Below are 20,538 nucleotides of genomic sequence, written 5' to 3' on the forward strand. Positions count from 1 at the left end.
TGTGTCAACTTGAAGGTTTCATTCATCCTACTAAGACTAATCATATTTGCAAACTGAGTATATAGCATTGTATAGTTTGAAATAGGCCTCAAGGGCATGGTTTGATAGACTTAAAGATGCATTATTATCATAAGGCTTTTAGAAGTCAAAGTTTGATGTATCTTTGTTCCTATACAAGTCCAAAGGGGTAGTCTTAATGTTACTAGTATATGTGGACGACATCTTGATTATTGGAAATGACATTACAAGAATTTCAAAATTAGTTCATGACCTCAATAAGAGTTTTCTTTTAAAGGATCTTGGTTCATTGTATTTCTTCTTAGGAACTGAAGCTTCAAAGATCAAACAAGTCTATATTTAACTTCGATCTAAGTATATTGCCCACTTGCTTTAGAAAACAAAGATGGATGCAACAAAACCTTTACCAACACCAGTCACTTTTGGAAAAATATTCTCTAAATCATTGATGATCCTATGGACAATCCAACATTATACAAAAGTGCAATTGGAACCTTGCGATATGTTATTATGATAAGACCTAATATCTCATATATAGTTAGCAAGCTAAGTCAATTCTAGCAAAGTCCAACATAGATCCACTAAAAAACTTATAAAAGGGTGTTATTGATATCGTTTGAAAAAAAACAATAACTCACAGTTTGCATTTCTAGTCAAACAAACCTTTAAATCTTATGGGATTCATAAGTGTAGATTAGATTAGTTGTCCAAATGATAGAAAACCAACTAGTAACTATTGTGCATATTTAGGAGGTAATTGTATCTCATGAGTTCAAAGAAACAGAGTGTTGCTTAATCTAACACAAAATTAGAATATCAAGATTTTAACTCATGTAGTAGTTGAGTTAATTTAGCTAATGTCTTTAGCAACAGAAATGAACCTTTAATTGAGGATTAGACCAATTATCTGGTATGATAACCAAAGTGCAACTTCACTCACTACTAATCCTATTTATCATAACACAAAATTATATTTTGCTTATGATAAAGTACTTCAAAAGGAGTTAGATATATGATTTGTGCCTTCATCGAATCAAATAGCAAATTTATTTACAAAATTGCTTTTAATCACTCAATTCTTAAGGTTCGAGGCCAAACTCAAACAAAGGAATCCCCATTTTATTATAGGGGGCTTGTAAAGGTAATCTCAATTATGCTTGGCTAATAGCTTGTGCCATGTCAACATTTGTTGAAGTTTTGTTTAGTTAGAAAATTATTAGTGTATCAACACTATTATCAAAATTGGTTGTATATATAGATATATGGAGATATGATAGTAGGCTCATTTTAGTTTTTTAGAGTGTAAAATTCCCAAGTTCATATTGAAGCTAAACGGAATAGCAGTTACAATGTCTATCTCTAGGTCCTTTTTTATTTTTTATTTTAATCTCGACTTCCAAACTCTTATAGTAGAATAATGGCATGCCACGTCAACTTCCAAGGAAAGGTTATGAGGGCATATTTAAAAATTTAACATTTTAGTTGGAAGGCAATACAGATAACCATAGTGATATTATAATATTCTCCCATCTTCACACCATTTACGTAAAACCAAAGAGGCTAGATAAAAAAAGTCTGACAGCTTTGACCATTTGACTTTGGCTCCAGTTGTTGGTCAACGGCCAGAAACTTAAATTCCAGAAAGTACCCAAAATACCCTCGCCCGGCTCACCGGCCAAAACACCGTCCTCGGTTTTTTACCAACTTGCCGGTTGTTCATAGGGACTCACGTGTCGTTTTAATATTCACTTTTTTCACCTTTTCCAAAAACCCACTCCGATCACCACTCGAATCCAATATGTCGCTGTACAACTCGCTATTCAGAAAAAGAAATGTGGACCTCACACCACCCTGATCTTAGCTGGAGCGAGTATAGGTTTCGAACTACTGTCTGCGAGTAAGAAGATATTATATGAAAACACGCTCCACCCTCCACTTCGCGACAGCGCAAGATAGCAGACAGACGTAGACCAAACACTAGACAGGAGACCCGATTTATCTGTTTTCATTTTTGTCTTCACGCTCGTCTCTCCAGGACGCGTGGGGTGCTTTCGCTGTCGCTTATAAGCTTATGCTGCGCACCCCCTTCTTTCTCTCTCCCTCCCCTCCCTCCACTGTTGCATGCAGCAGCTCTGGGCTCTTTCCCTGCTGCCATGGCAGAGCCGTGAGCTTCGATTTCTAGGGTTTCGGAAAAGGCTCGAATCATCAGAGCTTTGTGCTTGTGTTGATTTCTTGTCTATCTCTTCTCTTTTGGGTCTTTTCATTCAATACTTTTCCTTGTTCTACATCATCTCTCTTTTTTTTCTTTCTCTCTCTACGTTTTTGGTTATCCCTTTTGTACAGTAGCAGTTCGTCATTGTGTGTGGGGAGGAGAGATGTAGAGGTGAAGTTTGTGTCTCAGACACTACTGTCTCGTACTGTGAGTCTGGTCGTCGTTTTTGCAGCTGTTTACTGTGCAGTTGCTTTCTCTTCAGACTTTTGCGTTTCGTCAGGGACTTTCACCGGTCTCTTGTATTTTCGGATGTTGCTTGTGCTAATGATTGTACGGCATTGAAAATCTGGATGCGATTTTGGAGATAATATGAGTGTGTTTGTGGAGATGGAATTTGGAGGAGGATTTAGGCATTGTGCTAAACATTTTTCGGAGCTTGTGTAGAAAAATTGGGCCTATTTTTGAATGTGGATTCTATGCTGGTTTTTTTGCTTTGTAGATTTGAGAAGAGAAGTTAGGGTTTAAGATCATTCGTATTTTGGCTCGGAGATGAACGATACTACAGGAAAAGCGGTCTCCTCTTTAGCTATTGCAGAGAAGCGGCCTCAAAGGCCTGGTGGTTGTGTAGGCATTTTCTTTCAGCTCTTCGACTGGAACCGAAGGTTCGCCAAGAAGAAGCTCTTCTCTAAGAAATTGCTCCCCGCAGGTCCCTCTCCTCCCTCTATATATGTATATTATTTTTATGATTAAAAATGAGAAAAAAAAATAATTTTTATTATTATGTTGATGTAGCTCGTGCAAAACATGCTTCAAAGAAGTTTGGCGATGAGAAGATGCCCATGGCCAAGCATCATCTGGTATGCGTTGTGTTCCTAGATTTGGATGGTTGATTTTCTGCTACGTGTGATTGCTGTGGAAATGTAGAGAAAGGAAAGAAAATAATTTGTCACTTCTTAGGTTTTTCATCATTAATGAGTCAAGCAAACGCACTAAAGTAAGCCTGATTCAACTATGTAGCTTACTTTGGATGTGGTTTTCATCTTTCAGAGACTAAAATAAGAAGATGAGGAAAATTCATTTTTTATTAGTGGTTTATGCTTCTTTTAATTTATTTTTGGGTTTTTGATCTTGTGCAAATGATAGATTGCTGATGAGAACACTGGCGGGTTCCCGAATGTGAAGAAAAGTGGGAACCGTAATGCAGATACTATGGAGCAAAAACATGAAATGGGAGCTCCGAGCTTGGTTGCTAGGTTAATGGGTCTTGAATCAATGCCTAGTGTGCAACGAAGTAAGCCCAGGACAGCTTCAATTTCTGAAATTTGTAATGATAGAGAAGAGAAATTTGTGAATAATCATAGTGGGTTTGATAAGGAAGACTTGAATTTGGAGAAAGGAATTACGAAACATGAATCGAGACCTCAGAAGCTTCAGAAGACAGCTTTAACTGAGAGGCGAGCAGTGGGCAGATTTGGTGCAGAGGCATTGCAATTCAAAACCATCTTGTCACGATCCAAAAAGCATCACCACCACCCAAAGCTTGCTTCTCCTGCAAAGAGTCCAAGGATTTTGTCTGGGAGCCGGAGGAATACATCTCGGCTAATTGATGCTGCCACTAAAATTCTGGAACCCAGTTTGCAAGCCACAAATAGAGCCAAATCTGCAATTACTTATTCGAATTCTATCCTACATCCTGTGAAGGGTGAGGTCATGAAGGAGAATACAACAGATCTGTCACTGGATCCGTCAAAACAATTTGGCTATTGTGCCAGTGCGTCCAAGCCTTTGAAGGGACAATCTTCTTGCAAAAATTGTGGTAATTTGCTAGATGTTGTGGATGTAAGATCGAGTGTCGTGGAACAGGCACCCGTATTTGCTTCATCTACTGCACATTTGGCTAGTGGCCCTTTTCAAGAGTCAGATAGAAGTAATGCAAGACTGCCCATTCCATCATCAATCAAGCCAGAAAGAATTGTGGTTCTTAAGAAAATTCCTGACCAACATGCATCTCTTGCTTCTCAAGCAAAAGAAAACATGCAAGCCCGTAGTGAACCATTTAGGGATGGAAAACCTATTTCTGGAGAAGGCAAAGATCAGTGGCATCTGGCCAGCCAACAGTGCAAGCCTCAAAAAGATGTGTCATCTCCTGTTGCCTTCAGGCATAGCACTCTAACACAAAATCAAATGTCAATTGGAAGGGACAGAACCCCACCAAGGGCCAAATTAAATGATCTGCAAAGCAGGAGAATTGCATCTCCTGTAAATGCTGTTAGTGGGGCCAAAGACTACATTTCTCTGAACCGAAGTTTGAGTGGCCGTACCCGACCAAGAATGGCTATGAAGGTGGATAATAATACCAAGTTTGGCACAGATGGAAAAACTTGTTACAGGCAAGATGATTCCTTATCACAACCAAGGACCCCAGTACGGAAGAGGAGGACTATGAATGTTGGTAGGCAAGTAGATAATGCAAGTTTTCTGAATTCTACGTCAGTAAATCAAGGAAATGTGCGATGTAATATGAGCACTAGAAAAGGGTTGCCTAAGAACCAAACCTGTGTCAAGAATGCAGAGGCCAGCCTAAGAGAAAGTGATGGGGCCCATGTCAATAAGGAAATTGATGTTATTAGTTTCACATTTAATTCCCCGATGAGGAACAAAACTGGAATGCTTGCCGAAATGGGAGAGAAAAGAAGGGATCGAAGTGATGTTATCTGTAATAGTACTTCTCAGCCGAGAAAGTTAATATTGGATGAAGATAATGGAAAGAAAGCTTTTCAAAAATCGTTTCCTTTGAGAGGAGATGCTTTAGGTGCCTTTCTCGGAAAAAAATTGAAGGAATTAGCTTCTGCAGAAGAGGATGAGTTGTCAGCTGGAGGTACTCCAACTAAGAGATCCCCTGCTATGATTCTCCAAGAGTTAATATCTGCTTTAACTGAAGAGAAGCCTGTTTCTCAGTATGATGGAGCAGTTAGAATTAACCAGAATGATAATTTGACCTACTGTAACAAGGATCCGTCTGATCACGTATGCTCAAATGGCCACATGTCAAAGAAGAATGTTACTTTCCAGGTTGGTGTTTTCTCTTTACTTGCATGCTAATATCTTGTCCAACTTTTGGTTCTAGCAAAAAAAAAAAAAAAAAATCATCATGTGTGTTTTATTTGCTATAGAGCTTTGGCGATGTGTTATTTCCCAGCTTGTATTACTTCATCGCACATAAACCCTTTCTATCATAGTTTGCACTCTTGTTGCTCTCTACGGCTTTTGAAGGTTAATGCACATAGGAAGATTATGAGAACACTTAGCCCCTATGTCTTTGCCAAATAATCCCCCAAAAGCGATGCTATTTGGAAAGTCTTAGGTAGCATTTTGAGAGCCCATTGTTTCGTGTTTCTTTTAGGGTGGCTATGATGATATCCATATTGAAACTTCAATGATGACTGTAGTGGAATTAACTATAAAATAAAGGGAAAAGATTCTTTTGTTATTTATATTTGTTTTCTTTGGATAATGTTTACCATTACTATATATTTTTCTAATGATTTTTATCCACTCACCTAATTTTACCTAATATGTCTTTATTAATCATGAATTAGATGTTAAATGCTTTCAATTTTCAGTATCAGATGGGGTTACTGGCTGGTTGTTTTGATAGAGAAATAATCAAATAGGTTCCAAGCTGTTCATGTTTTAGGTACATGCCAAAAACAGCAAGTGTCAACTACAACAAAGCCAATAAGTTTAAATATTAGTAATCTCATTGTATAAACCAACCTTGGGCAACAAGATAATACAATGAGCTAAACTAATAAATGTAGATGTGCATTAGTGCATAATAAGAGATCAAAGTGAGGAGGAGGCTCAGGGTGGCTCACAGTCAAAATATCTGTCACCTTGGTGGCAATTGGTCTTTCTTTTGGTGGGAGTGAGGTGGGTAACTGTGTTGTTTACCTGTCTAAAAGAGAAAAAGAAAGACTACATTGTGCTTTGGACACCAAAATCTCCAATCATCCAGTGCATGCCTCAGAGAAGCAACTGACATGTTTGGAAACATACCATAATTACTGAGAAAAAAATATTTTAGATCTATGTAAGTGTCTAAATTGTGAACACACATGATGAGAGTAGTGGTGCTAAATCTTCATTTCTATTACCTTGGTGGTGATAAAATATTTTTTCCTGCAATTTGAGGATTGAAGTTAAGTATGGCATGAAAAAGGTCAATTTATGACTAGAATAGCTAGATAGGCTTTCATTTTTGGCAACCTTGAGAATAGCTGCCATCTCTCTCAGTTCTGAAGAGAGAATGAGCAGAGGAACCCTGGGGATGCTGTTTCTTCTTTGGAGCTTTTCGATGACCCTCTCCTAAAGACGGAGGTTCAGGATTTGGTGGGGTGGATTTCCGGGACAAATGAAGCCCTTTTAAATGAAGCAATTGACTTCCAAGGTGAATCATCCTCTATACTCTCTTCTTCTATGGTTGGGCCTTTTGCTCTAGGTGATGGGGTGGCTGGACTGGAAAGGGCGGAGTATCCCTTGGGCCTTATGCTTCAAGATGGAAGGCTTCTGGATCTCATGGGGAATGAAGTGAAGGGTTCTTCGGGTAAGCAAGTGGTGGGTAGGGAAGAGGAGATGGAGGTTGAAAAGGCTTAGGAGGTAGGCGGTTGGTTGGAGGGGGAGGAGTTTTGCTCTGCGTTGATACCCAGCAAGTTTGCAGAGTTAAGTAGTTTTTTGGGGCTGCCAGTAGTGGGCTTTGAAAAGGAAATTACTGTTCTTTTGAAGAAAATGGAGTCAAGGAAAGGTTGTGAGGTTAAGGACCCAAGGGGAAGTAGGAAATCTTCATCTTCTTGACTGAAGAGGGAAATCTAAAAGCTTGAATGTTCGGTGAATTACAATGACACTCCTCTCATAGTCAGGGGGAAGGAGGGTGCAGTGGGGGTTCAGTTTTTTCTCTTTGAAGTTGCAGTTTTGTTCTTGTTGCTGGTTTGTGGATTCAAAAGGGCTTTGGGCGGCTTATTGTCAAGCTTAGGGTTGGGCTAGTTTTTTTAGGGGATTGGGTTTGTTTGTTGTGTGGGTGGCTTGTATTTTCTTTTCCTCTTCTTTCTCTTGCTAGCCTCTAGGTCTTTTTTGTCTACAACATGTGTACTTGGCTGCGACTTTTGCTAGCGCTTTTTAATCTATTCTTCTATGGACCTATCAAAAAAAAATTAGCTAGGTCTCCAATGTCTCAGTGCTGCCTTGAAGCGTTTTTGTTAAAAAACTTATACTGCACAATACAATACCTGGTCAATTCATTTCTATGTAAAATGATGCATATTGCTAGTATGTATTGAATCTAAATGCATCTTATGATACACAATACAATTCATGGTGTTCATGTAAAATTTGAATATTCTTGCTTTAAGAGATTAGATATTATTGTTTATACGGTATTTAAATTTTAAAATTGGATGAAAAAGGAGCAGAAGAGAGTGATTGTATTTGGGAACATTGTTCGCATTTTTGTCAAATGCATGCATGGAAGATTGAAGTTTTAAGTGCAGTAGTTTCGACAAAAATTGTGTTGCTATCAATTGAAGACTATGTTATTTAGATGATTTGAGCCTTCAACCTTAAGGAAGACAATCAATAAGGAATGAAACCCTTTTGTTTTGTTGGTAGGCAAATAGAAGGTGTATTAAATGACCCCAGCAAAAAGGGGCATGCATCAGGGGTATACAAAATGCAACAAAAGGAAAGAAAATGATAGCACTCAGCCAGGACACAGCAAAGATAAAACCAACTGCCCGCAATTTAAACTATCTACAAAATCCAACAATTACGATTCTTCTTTCCCACAGGGCCTTAGACCACTCCAAAGGGACTTGATAAAGATCTCCTTCAATTTTTGGTCAGATATCTCTTTCTTACTGAAAATTTGGATGTTGTTTTCTCCAAATGCACCAAAACAAGCAAAGGGGAGCCATTCACACACCTGTGTTGGTCACTTATCCAAGTCTTGAACCTTCCATTCCAACAATAAATATTGAACCAAATATGAAAACACCTGTTGCAGCTTAAAAATTGCCAACAAGATGTTGCACAACTGTCTGATTCCATCACATTGGATTAAAATGTGACTTATTGATTCTTCTCTAACCTTACAAGGACTAGATCTCTTCACCATTGTCACCTTCTCCTCGTGAGGAGATTAATGGTTATGATTTTCTCCTATACCACCTCCTATGCACAAAAAAAAAAAAAAAGGGTCCTTAATAGAGCAAGTACCTCAAACTTGAGGAGGGATAGCTCCAAATCTTCAATAGGTAAGGAGTGATAAAGACTTCACTTGGAATCTGCCCTCCTCATCCTCCCTCCACAATGAACTGTCCTCTCATGCCTTTTTGTAGACTAACAGCATGAATGAGTTCCATCAACAAATCCACCTCCTCAATCTCCCTATCATTAAGATGCATTTGGAACAGGGTTCAAAATCTTAGTCGAGACCGGTATGACTCGGCTGAGTTGGTTGGACTGATACACGAGTCCGATATTTGGTTGACTCGTAAATAAACTAGCTGAACCACATAGAAACTTTGAGATAACCTAAGATTATGTCCAAACTAAGCTCTTCGGGTGATGGGTGATGGAAAAAATGGTAATATTGGAGCCGAAATGGTGGATGAGAGAAGAAGATCGAAACCCATGAAAGTGAAGAAGTATGGAGAGTTCAAAGTCTTCAGACCCTTTGCATCTTTCATCCTTGTATTTGCAACTCCATCCTTTTATATCTTTGTAGGGCTATTTTGTGAGCCTTCAAAAATTGGTATTGTGCATCCGCCAAGGTAACCTCAGGGCGAATATTGGGAAGTGTGGTCCCAATAGGTGGCACATGGTCCTGGGTTTGAATCCTATCACCGATGGTACTTTGAATTTACTTGGTGCTGGTTGTTACGGGGCGGTTAGTACCTCGAGGTTTGAGTTTCTATGTGAAATTTCATAATCATGATTTTTTGCTCCTTGTAAATTTTTAATCATTCTTGAACTTTGCACTGAAGTTTGTATCGACTCCTATGGTGGTTTCACATCATCTTAAGTCATTCTTAATCCATCTGTCCAGTTTTCCACAATGAAAACAAGCTCGCTTGAAATACTTAGGAACATAAAAACAATAAAAAATGAAATCCATGTAAAGTAGCCATCTTGTACCTTTATAATTGGGATGAGCCTAGCGACGATCTGAAGAAAACTGAACTTTCTTCCCTTGTTGTGTCTTGGTTTAAAACTGAAACTCCCAAGAAAAAGGTTGTATTGTGCTGGACTGTTTGGTACAGGGATGGGTAGTTCAGGAATGGATGGGTGGCAATTTAAAGTACATCCAGACATATGACTAGTAACAGTTTCCTAGGGTGCTTTTTGGTTATGTAACAAAAACCAAGGACCAGAGGAGTGATTAAATTCAGGTAACTGATGCTTAAAAGTCTAGAGTGAGGCTAGGAAGAATGTGGCAAATTTGGTGGGAAAAAGGATGTTAAGTGTTATTTGACACATGGTATTATGAACTTTAGATAGAGCTGAGTTAAAGGATTCTTATGGCCTGTACCAGGTAATTGACTCTTTTGAGTTCATTACCATGTGTCCATGTGGCTAGGCCATAATCAAAGATTAAGCTATTCAATAACTAGCAAAGAACAGCTGAGGTATATCTATTCTATGCATATCCTTGTTTTGCCATTTTTATTGGCTAAAACTTTTACCTTTGGACATGTTTTCCAGCATTGGCTTTGGATTGGCATTGTTATCTACAATTATTTTTGTTTTTCCTTTCGTTTTGCTTAGATAATAGGAAGGAAAGTAGATCTTTACTTGCATGCTTGCATTATAGCTAACTAGAAGCACATGTTATCCCTTTTTGGGTTGATCCTGTTATCCTCTTCCAAATCAAATGTGTGCTCACGAACATGTCAACCTCACAATTTTTAGTTTCTGTCACTCTTCTCAGGCCAAAGCAAAGACAGAAGGGACTTCATTTACAGTTTCACATGATGGTGATCATCAAAGCCCAGGATCTGTTCTTGAGGCATCATTCTCGAATGAAAGTTTCTCTAGCAGTCTGGATGATAGTTCAGGCAAGAAACTTGAATTCCATGATCTTGTAGAAATACAAATAAAATAAACTTCTAATTGTGTTTTGACTGGATATACTATGGCCTTGGGAATTTCATTTTTCTGTAACAAGTACATTTTTTCTTCCTTGCCTGCAATTTGAAATTTCCTCCTCTACTTGTCTAAGCTTTCTTATCAATGTCTCCCATCTTTGCTTCTAATTACAGGACACAAGCTTCACCCTGGATCCATTGATTATTCCTATGATCAGCCAGAGTCATCAGAAGCTGATACAGATCTTTTGGATTCAGCAACCTCGTTGAGCAAATGGAGGACTGGTAGTGAGGCTGTAGCTGATCTTGTCAACTATATTTCTAGCATAGTACATGCCATCAATCTGGCTGGTGCCAGATTAGGTGGAAGCAAACTCACACATGTGAAGGAGGTTATCTTGAATGCTGAACTGTTGTTTGGGAATGCAGCTGTAGCAAATTCAGATGGATGCAGGAGTTTTCTTGGCCACTTTCTAGTTGACGAACTGGAAACTCTTACCTGTGCTACATGGACAAAGTCAGATATTTTTCCTGGCTTTGAGGATAACACCAAAGGCCGGAATCAAGTTACAGGGTTCCTCTTTGACAGTGTGATAGAATATTTAGACACAAAATACTGCATCCACTCTGATTCAGGATACAAGGCATGGACTGGACTGCCATGGTGGATGAATGGGGAGAAGTTGATCAAGTTAGTTGTTGAGGAGGTTAGGAGATGGGCAGATTTAGCTGGGAGGATTCCCGATGAAATAATTGAGTGGGAGATGAGTCACTCTTTGGGAAAATGGACTGATTTTGAGATCGAGGGGTTTGAAACTGGGGCTGAAATTGACAGTGACATACTCCAGATTTTGGTGGATGAAATCGTGGTAGATCTTAAGGAATGCAGCCTGAATTCCTCATACATCTAATACAGCCCCGCTACCACCAACTCTGCAAGCGATTTCTCTCACACCTGTTAAGTTGAATCAAAGCTGGCCCTTCTCTTTTTGCTTTTTGTTCTTTTGTGTAAATTGATGCTATTTATTGACAGAAGCTATATTGGGTTTTGTAGAGATGGACATTGTAATTACACCTCTGTTGGATTTAACTTTCTTTTAAGGTAGCCGACTTTAATTAGGCCGTAAGGTGAAACTCCGCCATGTGAAAGGAGAACTGAATCAAAATGATAAGGGTTATGAATTCTGTTAAACTCCGTTCTTAGCTCTCAATTGATTGCAGGTACGATGAAGATTTTTGAATAGAAATAGGGAAAAAGGGGAAAACTCCAGAAATTTTGAATAGAAAATCTCCATAATCGAGTCGGTGCAATGCCAAATGAAAATCTTCTTTAGTATATTTGCGTCATATTCCAAACAAAGTTACATCCAAAGCTTTACAATCTAGTAGAAGCAGAAACCATTCCCCCCAACAAAGAAAAAAATTCATGACCAGTCAATCTCTCATGAAAGGTTTAAAGAACAAAAAAAAAAAAAAAAAGGTAAAATCAAACCCACCCACCCGGTTCCAAAACAAAATCCAAAGATAAATTGAAAGAAAAAGAAAAAGAAAGAAAGATGAAGATATTTTCTAAAGAACCAAACAATCCAGATCAGTATTGTCTGTACCCCAAGACAGTCTTGCCAATCCCTCTGTTATTAGTTCTCCCTCCCCTGTTTTCACCATTGATGGCATTGGCCGCAGCGGATGAAAATCCCTTCAATTCCTCGACGCTTGCATAGCTCTTCCTTGCCATGAGCCCACCCCCTCCACCTTTCTTCTCCCCTGCACTCGCTGACTTACTCCCCCCCAATTTCGCCACAACCGAGTACATCTTCGAGCTCTTTGTTGCCGGAGGCGTCATCTCCAGCACGGCCGGCAACGGATTCGCTGGCTTCCGGTTCTCTTTCCTCAACGCTGCGGAGAAGTCCGGCACGGACTGGGTAAGAACAGAGGACCCTCTGCGGCCGCCGGCGTTTGAATTCCCTTGAAATTTGACCTGTTTCTTTGGCGGGGTGAGTCTGGATTCATGATCTGTGGCTTCTTGCCTGGCGTTCTTCCTTCTCAGCTTGGATTCTCTCAGCTCTGCGTATGCTCTGTATCTGGGCCCCCTCTCCATGATGTAGCAGTCGGTGGTAAGTTGAAGAGAAATGGGGCGATCAGGGTCAGAATTCTGGGAGAGGATGAGAGACATGGGATCAAGGGCGGCGAAGAAAGACCCAAGAGGGTGATTGGGTTGATGGATTTGTTGCAGAGAGGCGTGGGTCGCAGCCATCGGCAATGAATTTGAGGTGGTGCTCTTTTCTCTGTGGCAGCGCTATTGATTTCTTCTCTGTTGCACTTTTTTCAATGAAAATTTTGAGTTTACAACGGTCTAATAAAAGAGAGGAGAGAGAAAGAGAGAGAGGAGAGAGAAAGAAGGAGTGGAGAGAGAAAGAAAGAGTGGAGAGAGATTTGCTTTTCAACTTTCCTTTACGACTAGGAGTCGCAACGTTCTTCTATGGGTGTAAAAGGGTAAAAATGGTCTTAAAGTGGAAAAGTTGGGATACTACTTAGGATTCCAAACAACCCTTTGATTTGATCGGATTTTTGTAATGGGCGGTCAAGATTCTTGAAGCTGATTGGAGTGCTGCCATGGGATTCTTTGAGGAGGCGATCACCATGTAGCTTAGGCGCACCAGATCAGTCCCCTACAGGGCGGCTCACTGAAGGTCTCCCAAATGGCTGGAAATTAGGCCTATTTTATTTTATTTTTTCTTTTACCCCAGCGTTCATTGTGCAATTTGATGTCACAAATGGCATTCAACGGCTTAAAACTTAATATTACATTCCCCCACTACCACATTTTCCTCATTTATTATCCACAGATTTTATTTTCATTTAGTATTAAACAATCATATAGTGCAAGTCATTAATTATTATAATAAAAAAAATGAATTAATTACTTCTTTTATTCCTTGCAAACCCTAATTATTAGGATACTTATCTGGTCAAATATACATTTCGGTTTTGTACTCACATTCCCATTAATTTATATATTTATTTGCACATTCATTCAACAATTTATATGTTTAATGATCAGAATAGGGTGCTCGATAGATGTCTTTCTAGTTTACTTTTATGATTGCATACTAAAGGAAATAAAATAATAAATTAACTAATAATATAAGATTTGTCACTCTTATTAATAAGTGAAATGAAATTTGGAAAGCCATGTATTTTTCCAAATTAGACATTAAAGATAAGGGCGGCTAGAATTTAAATCTATAATTTTATCCATAATAAGCTTGACCAAAAAGGAAAATGAACTAGGCAGTGTATCAAAGATAATTACTACATGGAGAAAAAATATCATTTTTCTATTTTGATAGATAATATTTATTTTATTTAAAAAATAAGGAAAATATATTTTAATAAATGTATAAAAAATATTTTATTAACTCAATTTGAAATATTTTTAATCTACTTTTTATGTTTTCAAATAACCTTTAATTATATTAATTTAATTTCAATCATTCTTTATATTTTGTACAACTATTTTTTAAAAACAAACCTAAAAAACAAGTAAATTTAAAAATAATTAAAACATATTCTAAAAAAATACCCTACTTGCAAACAAATTATTAAAAACTATTTTTTATCAAGAAAATTGCCACATCTTTTCAAGTCAGGAAATTGGCTCTGAAAAGAAAAATCTATTTAAATATTAAAATAGATGAAATAATCCCAAATTTGTAACCATGAAGACTAACCCTTTTTAATACAAATGCACTTCAGCAGTTGTATTATTTTCAAGTAAATTTTGAATAAAAAAAATTATATTTATAAGAAAAGAAAAGATGAAGGGTATTTTTATTCAAACTAAGCCATTTTTTAGACTAAAATATATGAAAGGATGGATTTTTAAATTTGGGATTAATTCATCCCTTTTAAAATCAAGTAACCCTTTTGTAAAGGGTTACCAGAATCTTTTCCAAATCACATAACTCCTCGGGTTGAACATGAAAATTAAAGATGAGCTATGTAAAGCAAAAGGTTTAAAGGCTTTGCAGAGAATATGTGATAAGAGGTGACGGGTAAAGGGGCAAAAGGCATTGCTACTCTCGTATACAACATTGGTTAAACCATATGAAGTTTCTATTTGGAAACACAAGGTAATGATGCTGTCTCCCCATTCTCTACTCAATGTTTGGATTCCTTGAGTTGTAAAATTCAAACTTTGTGATACTTGTACTTTTGCCCCAGATTAAATCTGGTGGTACTGTGGTTGAATCCATTGAGCACCAGGTTCCTCACTGCTCCAATCCCTTGTTCTTGAGCTGCATCAATCTGCCCCACATTCCAATTACCAGTTAATATGATGGAAAAATGATCATCAATTATCACCATGTAATCAAACTGATATCCAGAAATCAGAATAGAACTTCTACATGGAAGTGTAATACATGCAGGAAGTTCTACACAAATCGACAAAAGTAATTCTGAACATCCGTCGGAATCTAGAAAGCATGAAGGCACAGCTCGTAAGACATGGTGCAGAATAAACTACACAGGAAGGTGAAATGATTTACCTGCTTGCGCTCTTCGAAACTGAACTTCTGTAGAAGATAAGCTTTCATGTCCATGGTGCCAGGTGGATTTCCAATGCCTGAAAACATGATAAATTTTAAGGTGTGGTGGCAACTAAAGCTCAAGCTGAGAGGATAATGTCATCAGAAGCTAATCATGGAAGCTACGAAACCAACCTATGCACAACCGAGGAAATTCACGACAACCATCCAAATGGCCCATCACATTCTTCAGTCTGAAATAAGAAAGCAACAATTATTGAACTTTTGTGGAAATGAAAGTAACTACTTGTTTCCAAATAGAAATTTCAAATTGAAAACTGCTTTAGTCGAAGACACTACAAGAGCATGGTTGAGATAGAAAATGTAAAACCCATGATCTGATAAAATGCCCTGCATACTTCCATATCATTTTTTTAATATCAGGTGAGGACTATCTGCTCTTCATACAATTAGGATGCTGCTCTATGATCTAATACCCATCTTAGGGTTCTTTTTTGTTCTGGGTATATCATGTTGGCTGCTCAGAATCCTGGTAAAATAACTTATCTCATCATAGAGCTAACCTGCTTGAATGTTGAAAGACATAATGAGTGAAAATGGAGAATAATCTCTTCACCATAATATCCAAACCCCATCTAGGGTAAGCCACATGTATCTTGCTCAGCATTTTACTCTAATATAATTCAAATATTTTCTTACAAATGCAACATGCATTTTTTGACCTTCCCCTCACTGTCTTCAAGTATTCATTTTGCACCAACATATTGCTGAATAGAATAAGGCATCTTTTGCACATCCAAATAATCTCAAAATTGTAAATTGATATTATATGATCTACTGAACCTTCTCCCATCCTTCCCCTTGAGGCTTCATCATTATAGCAAGGGGTTGGGATGGGGGGCGGAGGGAGGGGGAGAATTCTAGGTTTAAATCCTGGTGGGGACAAAAATAATAAATAAATAAAATAAAATAAAATAAAACATTTCCCATATAAAAAAATAAAAAATAAAAATAAAAAAGAAAGAAAGAAAAAAACTGAACAAAACAAAACAAAAACAAAAACAAAAAAAAAGCATTCTCCCAGTCTGTCCAGACTGCTCAAACAATTGAACTGCCCATGTGGCAAACATTATTCAGAGAGTTGTATGGGGAATGGGATTTCAATATCTTGAAGAATTATATCATTGCAGTTGTCATCATAAAAGGAATTTTATTCAAGTGCTAAATGAAATATTCAAAGGGTGAATATAATTGTACATATCTTCTCAATAGAAATTAAGAATTCATGAACCAAAATGATACGGAAACAACTGAATTTCTGAGAATTCAGTGCAATGCCATCTTGAAGAGTTCTTTGGGATCCATAGTTGAAAGATCCAATTTATGCCTCAGCAGGTTGGTATTTCACTTCATATCTAAAAATAATTATTTTCTTTAATAATTTCAAAAAAAGTCACTGCCACATCACTTAATACAACTTCAAACCTAGCTGAGAACTCAAGGTCAACCTTTGCTCAGTTAGGCCCATGAAGAAATGTGTTGTCTACCAGCTGGTCCAGCTCTAATGAAACCTATCAAAACTGTCCACACCCCAAATGGCAAATTGTTGCTAAATTAAAACAGCAAAACAGCATTCCTTAAAGCAGAAGGAACAGAGGAAGTTGCAATTCACTCATGGAGACATTATAAATTTTTCTTGGAGGAAACTAAGGAGTCCAACTTTACCAAATTACTACATTTTAGTCGTGATTACATTTCTGTTGGTTAGGATTATTTGTAATGCAATGCTTTTGTGGCTTTGCTTCAACCTGTTATTTGATTAATTATTTAATTTTCTCGTGCAATTCCCCTGTACTAGAGCTTTTACTCATTTTCTCCTTATATTTACCAATGAAAAGAAAATATGAAGAATGCAGATTTGCTCAAACTATGTTAAATACGTATTATTGTAAATGTACCCATTGTGATAGCCATGTCCTCCTCTTGGTGCTAGCCTCAAAACACCATTTGGTAAGTTCATCTCATCATAGACCTACATGGAAAAATTTCAAAATGTGTTAAAAACATTCTATATAATTATTAAGTAAAGAGATGTTTGCTTGTTTCACACTGCAGAAGCATATAAGATTGATACCACTAGGATATGACGCAAGGGTACTTGATAATATGCAGCCAGCGGTCCAACCTTGAGAATAGTGAAAAAAAAAGTCAGAGACAATGGCTACTTTGTGGGGGTCATAAGACTCATAACTAAAATATCTGAAGTCCATTGTATTTAACAAAAGAGAAGGAAGGACATTGGTTACGAGAATGGGAATATAGAAATCATGGATAAGAAATGTTAAACTGATTCAATGACCAGATGATAGACATGTTGAATAAACATCAACACATCTTTGACTAACTAACTATTCAACTACACAGAAATATAGTACAATCTCTCAAACACACAAACTGAAGATTTAATGCTGATTACATCAATTGTCATTGCATTACATACAGAAGCCTAACTTTCTACCCTAATCTCTACATCCCCTTATAAAAAGAAAATTGTTGTTGCCAAATATGAGGTAAAACGAAGGCAACTCAATATACAGCATCCAATAGTTTATGGCTTATTTGGAAACCGTTCTTGAAAACAGTTTTTTTTTTTAAAAATTTATTCCAAAAACAAGTTGTTTTTCAAAACAAATATAAGGTGTCTTCAGGTGTTTTTTATAAAGTGGTTCGAATAACAACCGAAAATATGAAAAATTTGAGAATTTTTGCATTGTACATAAGTGCACACTACCTCCATGAAGGATAAGGTGAGAAAATTATTATTATTTTTATATTAGCCCTCAAATAGAATTTTTATCCTTGAAAACTATTCTAAAAAATCGTTTCAAAAAACCATTTTTTCATAACTGTTTTTGAAAATGTTTGCAAACAAGCCCTTAGCATGCTAATCCTATCACTAAAGAAATGGTATATAGTCAGCAGATATTACTTAAAGCAAACAAATAAAAACACCAGTAATGGTATTCAATTTTTCTGGGAATTTAAACTGCCTTTAATCAATGATGATGCATCTGTTTCAAAGAACATGGAACATATGCTCACCCCACAATCCCTAAACCTTAAAATGTGAACCATGCTCTAAGACATAATGTAGAGGAAAAACGCTAAGGCCCTCTTCGGGAGAGCTTCTTAAATACTAAAACCAACGTTTGAAGATCAAACACAACTTTTAAAAGTGCATAAATGGAATCCTGAACTAAAGGACTACACTTCCAAATGTGATTTATCCACATCTTTGAGGAGCAAGGAGGCCCATGCTTTTCCTCAAACATGATACATAAGCAGATTTTTATTTAATTAAAATTCTTCAAAATGTCAAAACTTCCTCATTTTTTTATAAAGTATTTTTAAAATACAATTCCCAAACATAATATTCAATTGCACAAGAATAGTAACTATTTCAGCATCTACTTCTTCTAATACTGAACACAGAAGTCAACACTACCTCAAACAGCTATAAGCATATTTTCAGTAACCACCCATGTGAAAGTTTTTCCCTTAAGAAATCCTCTACCAAATCCACATTCAATTCACTTCCCAACCTAAATCTTGCATAATTGCTGTGCAAAGCACAATAAAGTGATTCAATTTTTCAGGACATCAATCTAAAAATTCAAAAGCATCAACGTGGAGATGCATGGATGTAAACTGGAATTGATGACTCCACCTTTTTTTTCTTTTTCTTTTTTGGGCTTAGTTTTTGGGATAAAGGCCATCATATCTATTTGGAAATTATAAAAGACAATGACAGCACCAAGACAATTGTAGGTATGGGTTCAGTTCTAAGTTTTCTTGATATGGCACTCCTATTTTATACTGTTATTTGTGATGAAGCAGCTGTACACTAAATGGCCCCATTAAAAAGGATAGATTTTCACCCTTCAGTATTCTGTAAACAAATTGAGCCATTCAACTACCTATGTGTTTCAAACATTCTGAAATCAAAGGGCAGGATGAGAAAGTGATTTTCCAAGACTAGAGCAACTATGCAGCAAAAACATAAAATAACAGCTGAAATGAAAAATAAGGACAAACCGATTCCCCACTGAAGTTCATGTATGCCTGAGGTTTTGCCAGCAAAATTGGTACCTCTCCAATGGAGCCTGTACTGGTCACACAAATAATCTTTACAACCATCAAGATCATCAGGAAAGAGAGAAAGAAGGAGCCAACAATAAGAAAAACTGACTAAGAGAAACGGGTAACGCAATTCATGAAGTACCTATTCCGATTAAAGCCTTCGATTGTATTGTGTTCAACAAAATGCCTTCTTCTTGAGAAATCCGATCAATCATTTCAAAACCAACCTAAAATAGATAACTTAGTAAAGCAGTAAGATGGGAAACAAGGAAAAACACTTCATTGTTTTATTTATTTATTTATTATTTTTATTTTTTTATCTCTGGAGAAAAAATAGAAAGACAGCAACGCTCCCTTTGGTTCTTGGAAAGAAAATGGCAAAGGAAAGAGAAATGACAAAAAACTGTCTCCTTTCCTCAGCATTCTGATTGCTTTGCTCCCTTTCCTTCACTGTTCCCTAAGAATCCAATTGAGGATAAGGCAAAGTTTGGTTGCTTTGAATAAGAACTTCACATTTTTTAAATCAAAGAAACACCAACAGAGAACCAAAATTTCACTTCTTTCGTTTTCCTCAATCTTCATAGCAACCAAACAGAGAGTAAAGATGAAAATCGGGTTTTTATATATAGAGAGAGAGAAAAAGGAGAAAAAGAAACAAGAATTAAAGGGAGCGATTTTGAAGATGATAGCTCACATTGTGTCTAGTTCCATGGTACTTATTTCCAGGGTTCCCTAATCCAACAATTAGCCAAGGAGTATACTCGACTTTAATTCCATTTGCATCCGGCAATGAAGCCGATACGCACAGCCTCGCCGGTGCTAAACGCCTGCGACGAAATCCATGGTAATCAAGGCTTCTTCGGTAGGATATCGAAGTGCTTGGACCAGAGACTGCATACAACATTGACCTAATCCTCCAAAAGAAGGTCACAACATCAGTTTAAGTTGTAACAAATTAAGGATTGAGGATATATTTTCTCGTCAACCAAACAGAGAAAAACGAGGAGAACAGAAGAAAACAAAGACCAACCTTTGTGGGGTTTAGATACTTCAATTCGAAGAGTGGATATGTGAAATCGGAGCTGGGGGGAGAGAGCACAGAAACGTCCTAGAGACACCACAGTAGGGTGGAGTTCGGCGTCTGGACATAGATATTATTCGGGTCCAAAAACAAAAATCAAGGGCAGCATATCAGACCCTATCTCGTCATTTCCTTTTTTCTCTATCCCTCGTTTTCAAAAAATGATTATGAATAAAAAAAATAAATTTATTATATTTTTCATTATAAAGATTTCATAAGAAAATATCACAACAATTTTTTGTATATATATTTTTATTAAATAGATTTCAAAAATTTTGAATTGTTTAAATTTATAATATAACCGTTATGAAAATATTATAATAAAAAATTATTTTTATAATTGTTAAAAAAATGAAATAAGACATAATATATTGTACTTTTAATATACCTATATTA

At 37.0% G+C, this 20,538-nt stretch overlaps 3 protein-coding genes across 4 annotated transcripts; 1 reads left to right on the forward strand and 2 right to left on the reverse strand.

Moving 5' to 3' along the window:
- The first annotated feature begins 2,102 nt into the window (after window positions 1-2,102).
- Window positions 2,103-11,563, forward strand: LOC117929728. Of its 2 annotated transcripts, XM_034850113.1 has the most exons (5): window positions 2,103-2,936; window positions 3,023-3,087; window positions 3,374-5,302; window positions 10,215-10,341; window positions 10,546-11,563. In XM_034850113.1, the coding sequence occupies exons 1-5, from the start codon at window positions 2,780-2,782 to the stop codon at window positions 11,280-11,282; spliced, it is 3,015 nt and encodes a 1,004-aa protein (XP_034706004.1). In that variant the 5' UTR covers window positions 2,103-2,779; the 3' UTR covers window positions 11,283-11,563. The 2 variants fall into 2 exon arrangements, with proteins under 2 accessions (XP_034706004.1, XP_034706005.1); XM_034850114.1 differs by lacking the exons at window positions 2,103-2,936; window positions 3,023-3,087 and adding an exon at window positions 3,117-3,224.
- Window positions 11,564-11,677: 114 nt separating this feature from the next.
- LOC117929729 lies at window positions 11,678-12,783 on the reverse strand. Its single transcript, XM_034850115.1, has one exon. It carries the CDS (start codon window positions 12,623-12,625, stop codon window positions 11,963-11,965), a length of 663 nt encoding a protein of 220 aa, XP_034706006.1. The 5' UTR covers window positions 12,626-12,783; the 3' UTR covers window positions 11,678-11,962.
- A 1,562-nt stretch (window positions 12,784-14,345) lies between these two features.
- LOC117929547 (chloroplastic group IIB intron splicing facilitator CRS2-B, chloroplastic) lies at window positions 14,346-20,204 on the reverse strand. The gene is made up of 9 exons (XM_034849859.1): window positions 20,092-20,204; window positions 19,756-19,969; window positions 19,204-19,288; window positions 19,017-19,084; window positions 17,056-17,106; window positions 16,880-16,953; window positions 15,096-15,154; window positions 14,922-14,998; window positions 14,346-14,679 (listed from the first exon to the last, which is right to left on the reverse strand). Exons 2-9 carry the CDS (start codon window positions 19,963-19,965, stop codon window positions 14,563-14,565), a joined length of 741 nt encoding a protein of 246 aa, XP_034705750.1. The 5' UTR covers window positions 19,966-19,969; window positions 20,092-20,204; the 3' UTR covers window positions 14,346-14,562.
- Window positions 20,205-20,538: the final 334 nt, after the last annotated feature.

This window comes from Vitis riparia, chromosome 14 (genome assembly GCF_004353265.1).
Source record: "Vitis riparia cultivar Riparia Gloire de Montpellier isolate 1030 chromosome 14, EGFV_Vit.rip_1.0, whole genome shotgun sequence".
Classification (NCBI taxonomy): domain Eukaryota; kingdom Viridiplantae; phylum Streptophyta; class Magnoliopsida; order Vitales; family Vitaceae; genus Vitis; species Vitis riparia.

What these genes read in the sequence shown, in the direction of transcription:
- LOC117929547 (XM_034849859.1), bottom strand. Translation starts at nt 19,965, where the DNA reads ATGTTGTATGCAGTCTCTGGTCCAAGCACTTCGATATCCTACCGAAGA. An exon ending in CCTTGCGTCATATCCTAGTG is followed by an intron (nt 16,954 to 17,055) that starts GTATCAATCTTA and finishes TTTTCCATGTAG; the next exon opens with GTCTATGATGAGATGAACTT. An exon ending in GGACATGGCTATCACAATGG is followed by an intron (nt 15,155 to 16,879) that starts GTACATTTACAA and finishes TTCTTATTTCAG; the next exon opens with ACTGAAGAATGTGATGGGCC.
- LOC117929729 (XM_034850115.1), bottom strand. Translation starts at nt 12,625, where the DNA reads ATGGCTGCGACCCACGCCTCTCTGCAACAAATCCATCAACCCAATCAC.
- LOC117929728 (XM_034850113.1), top strand. Translation starts at nt 2,780, where the DNA reads ATGAACGATACTACAGGAAAAGCGGTCTCCTCTTTAGCTATTGCAGAG. An exon ending in AGAAGAATGTTACTTTCCAG is followed by an intron (nt 5,303 to 10,214) that starts GTTGGTGTTTTC and finishes CACTCTTCTCAG; the next exon opens with GCCAAAGCAAAGACAGAAGG. An exon ending in CAGTCTGGATGATAGTTCAG is followed by an intron (nt 10,342 to 10,545) that starts GCAAGAAACTTG and finishes TTCTAATTACAG; the next exon opens with GACACAAGCTTCACCCTGGA.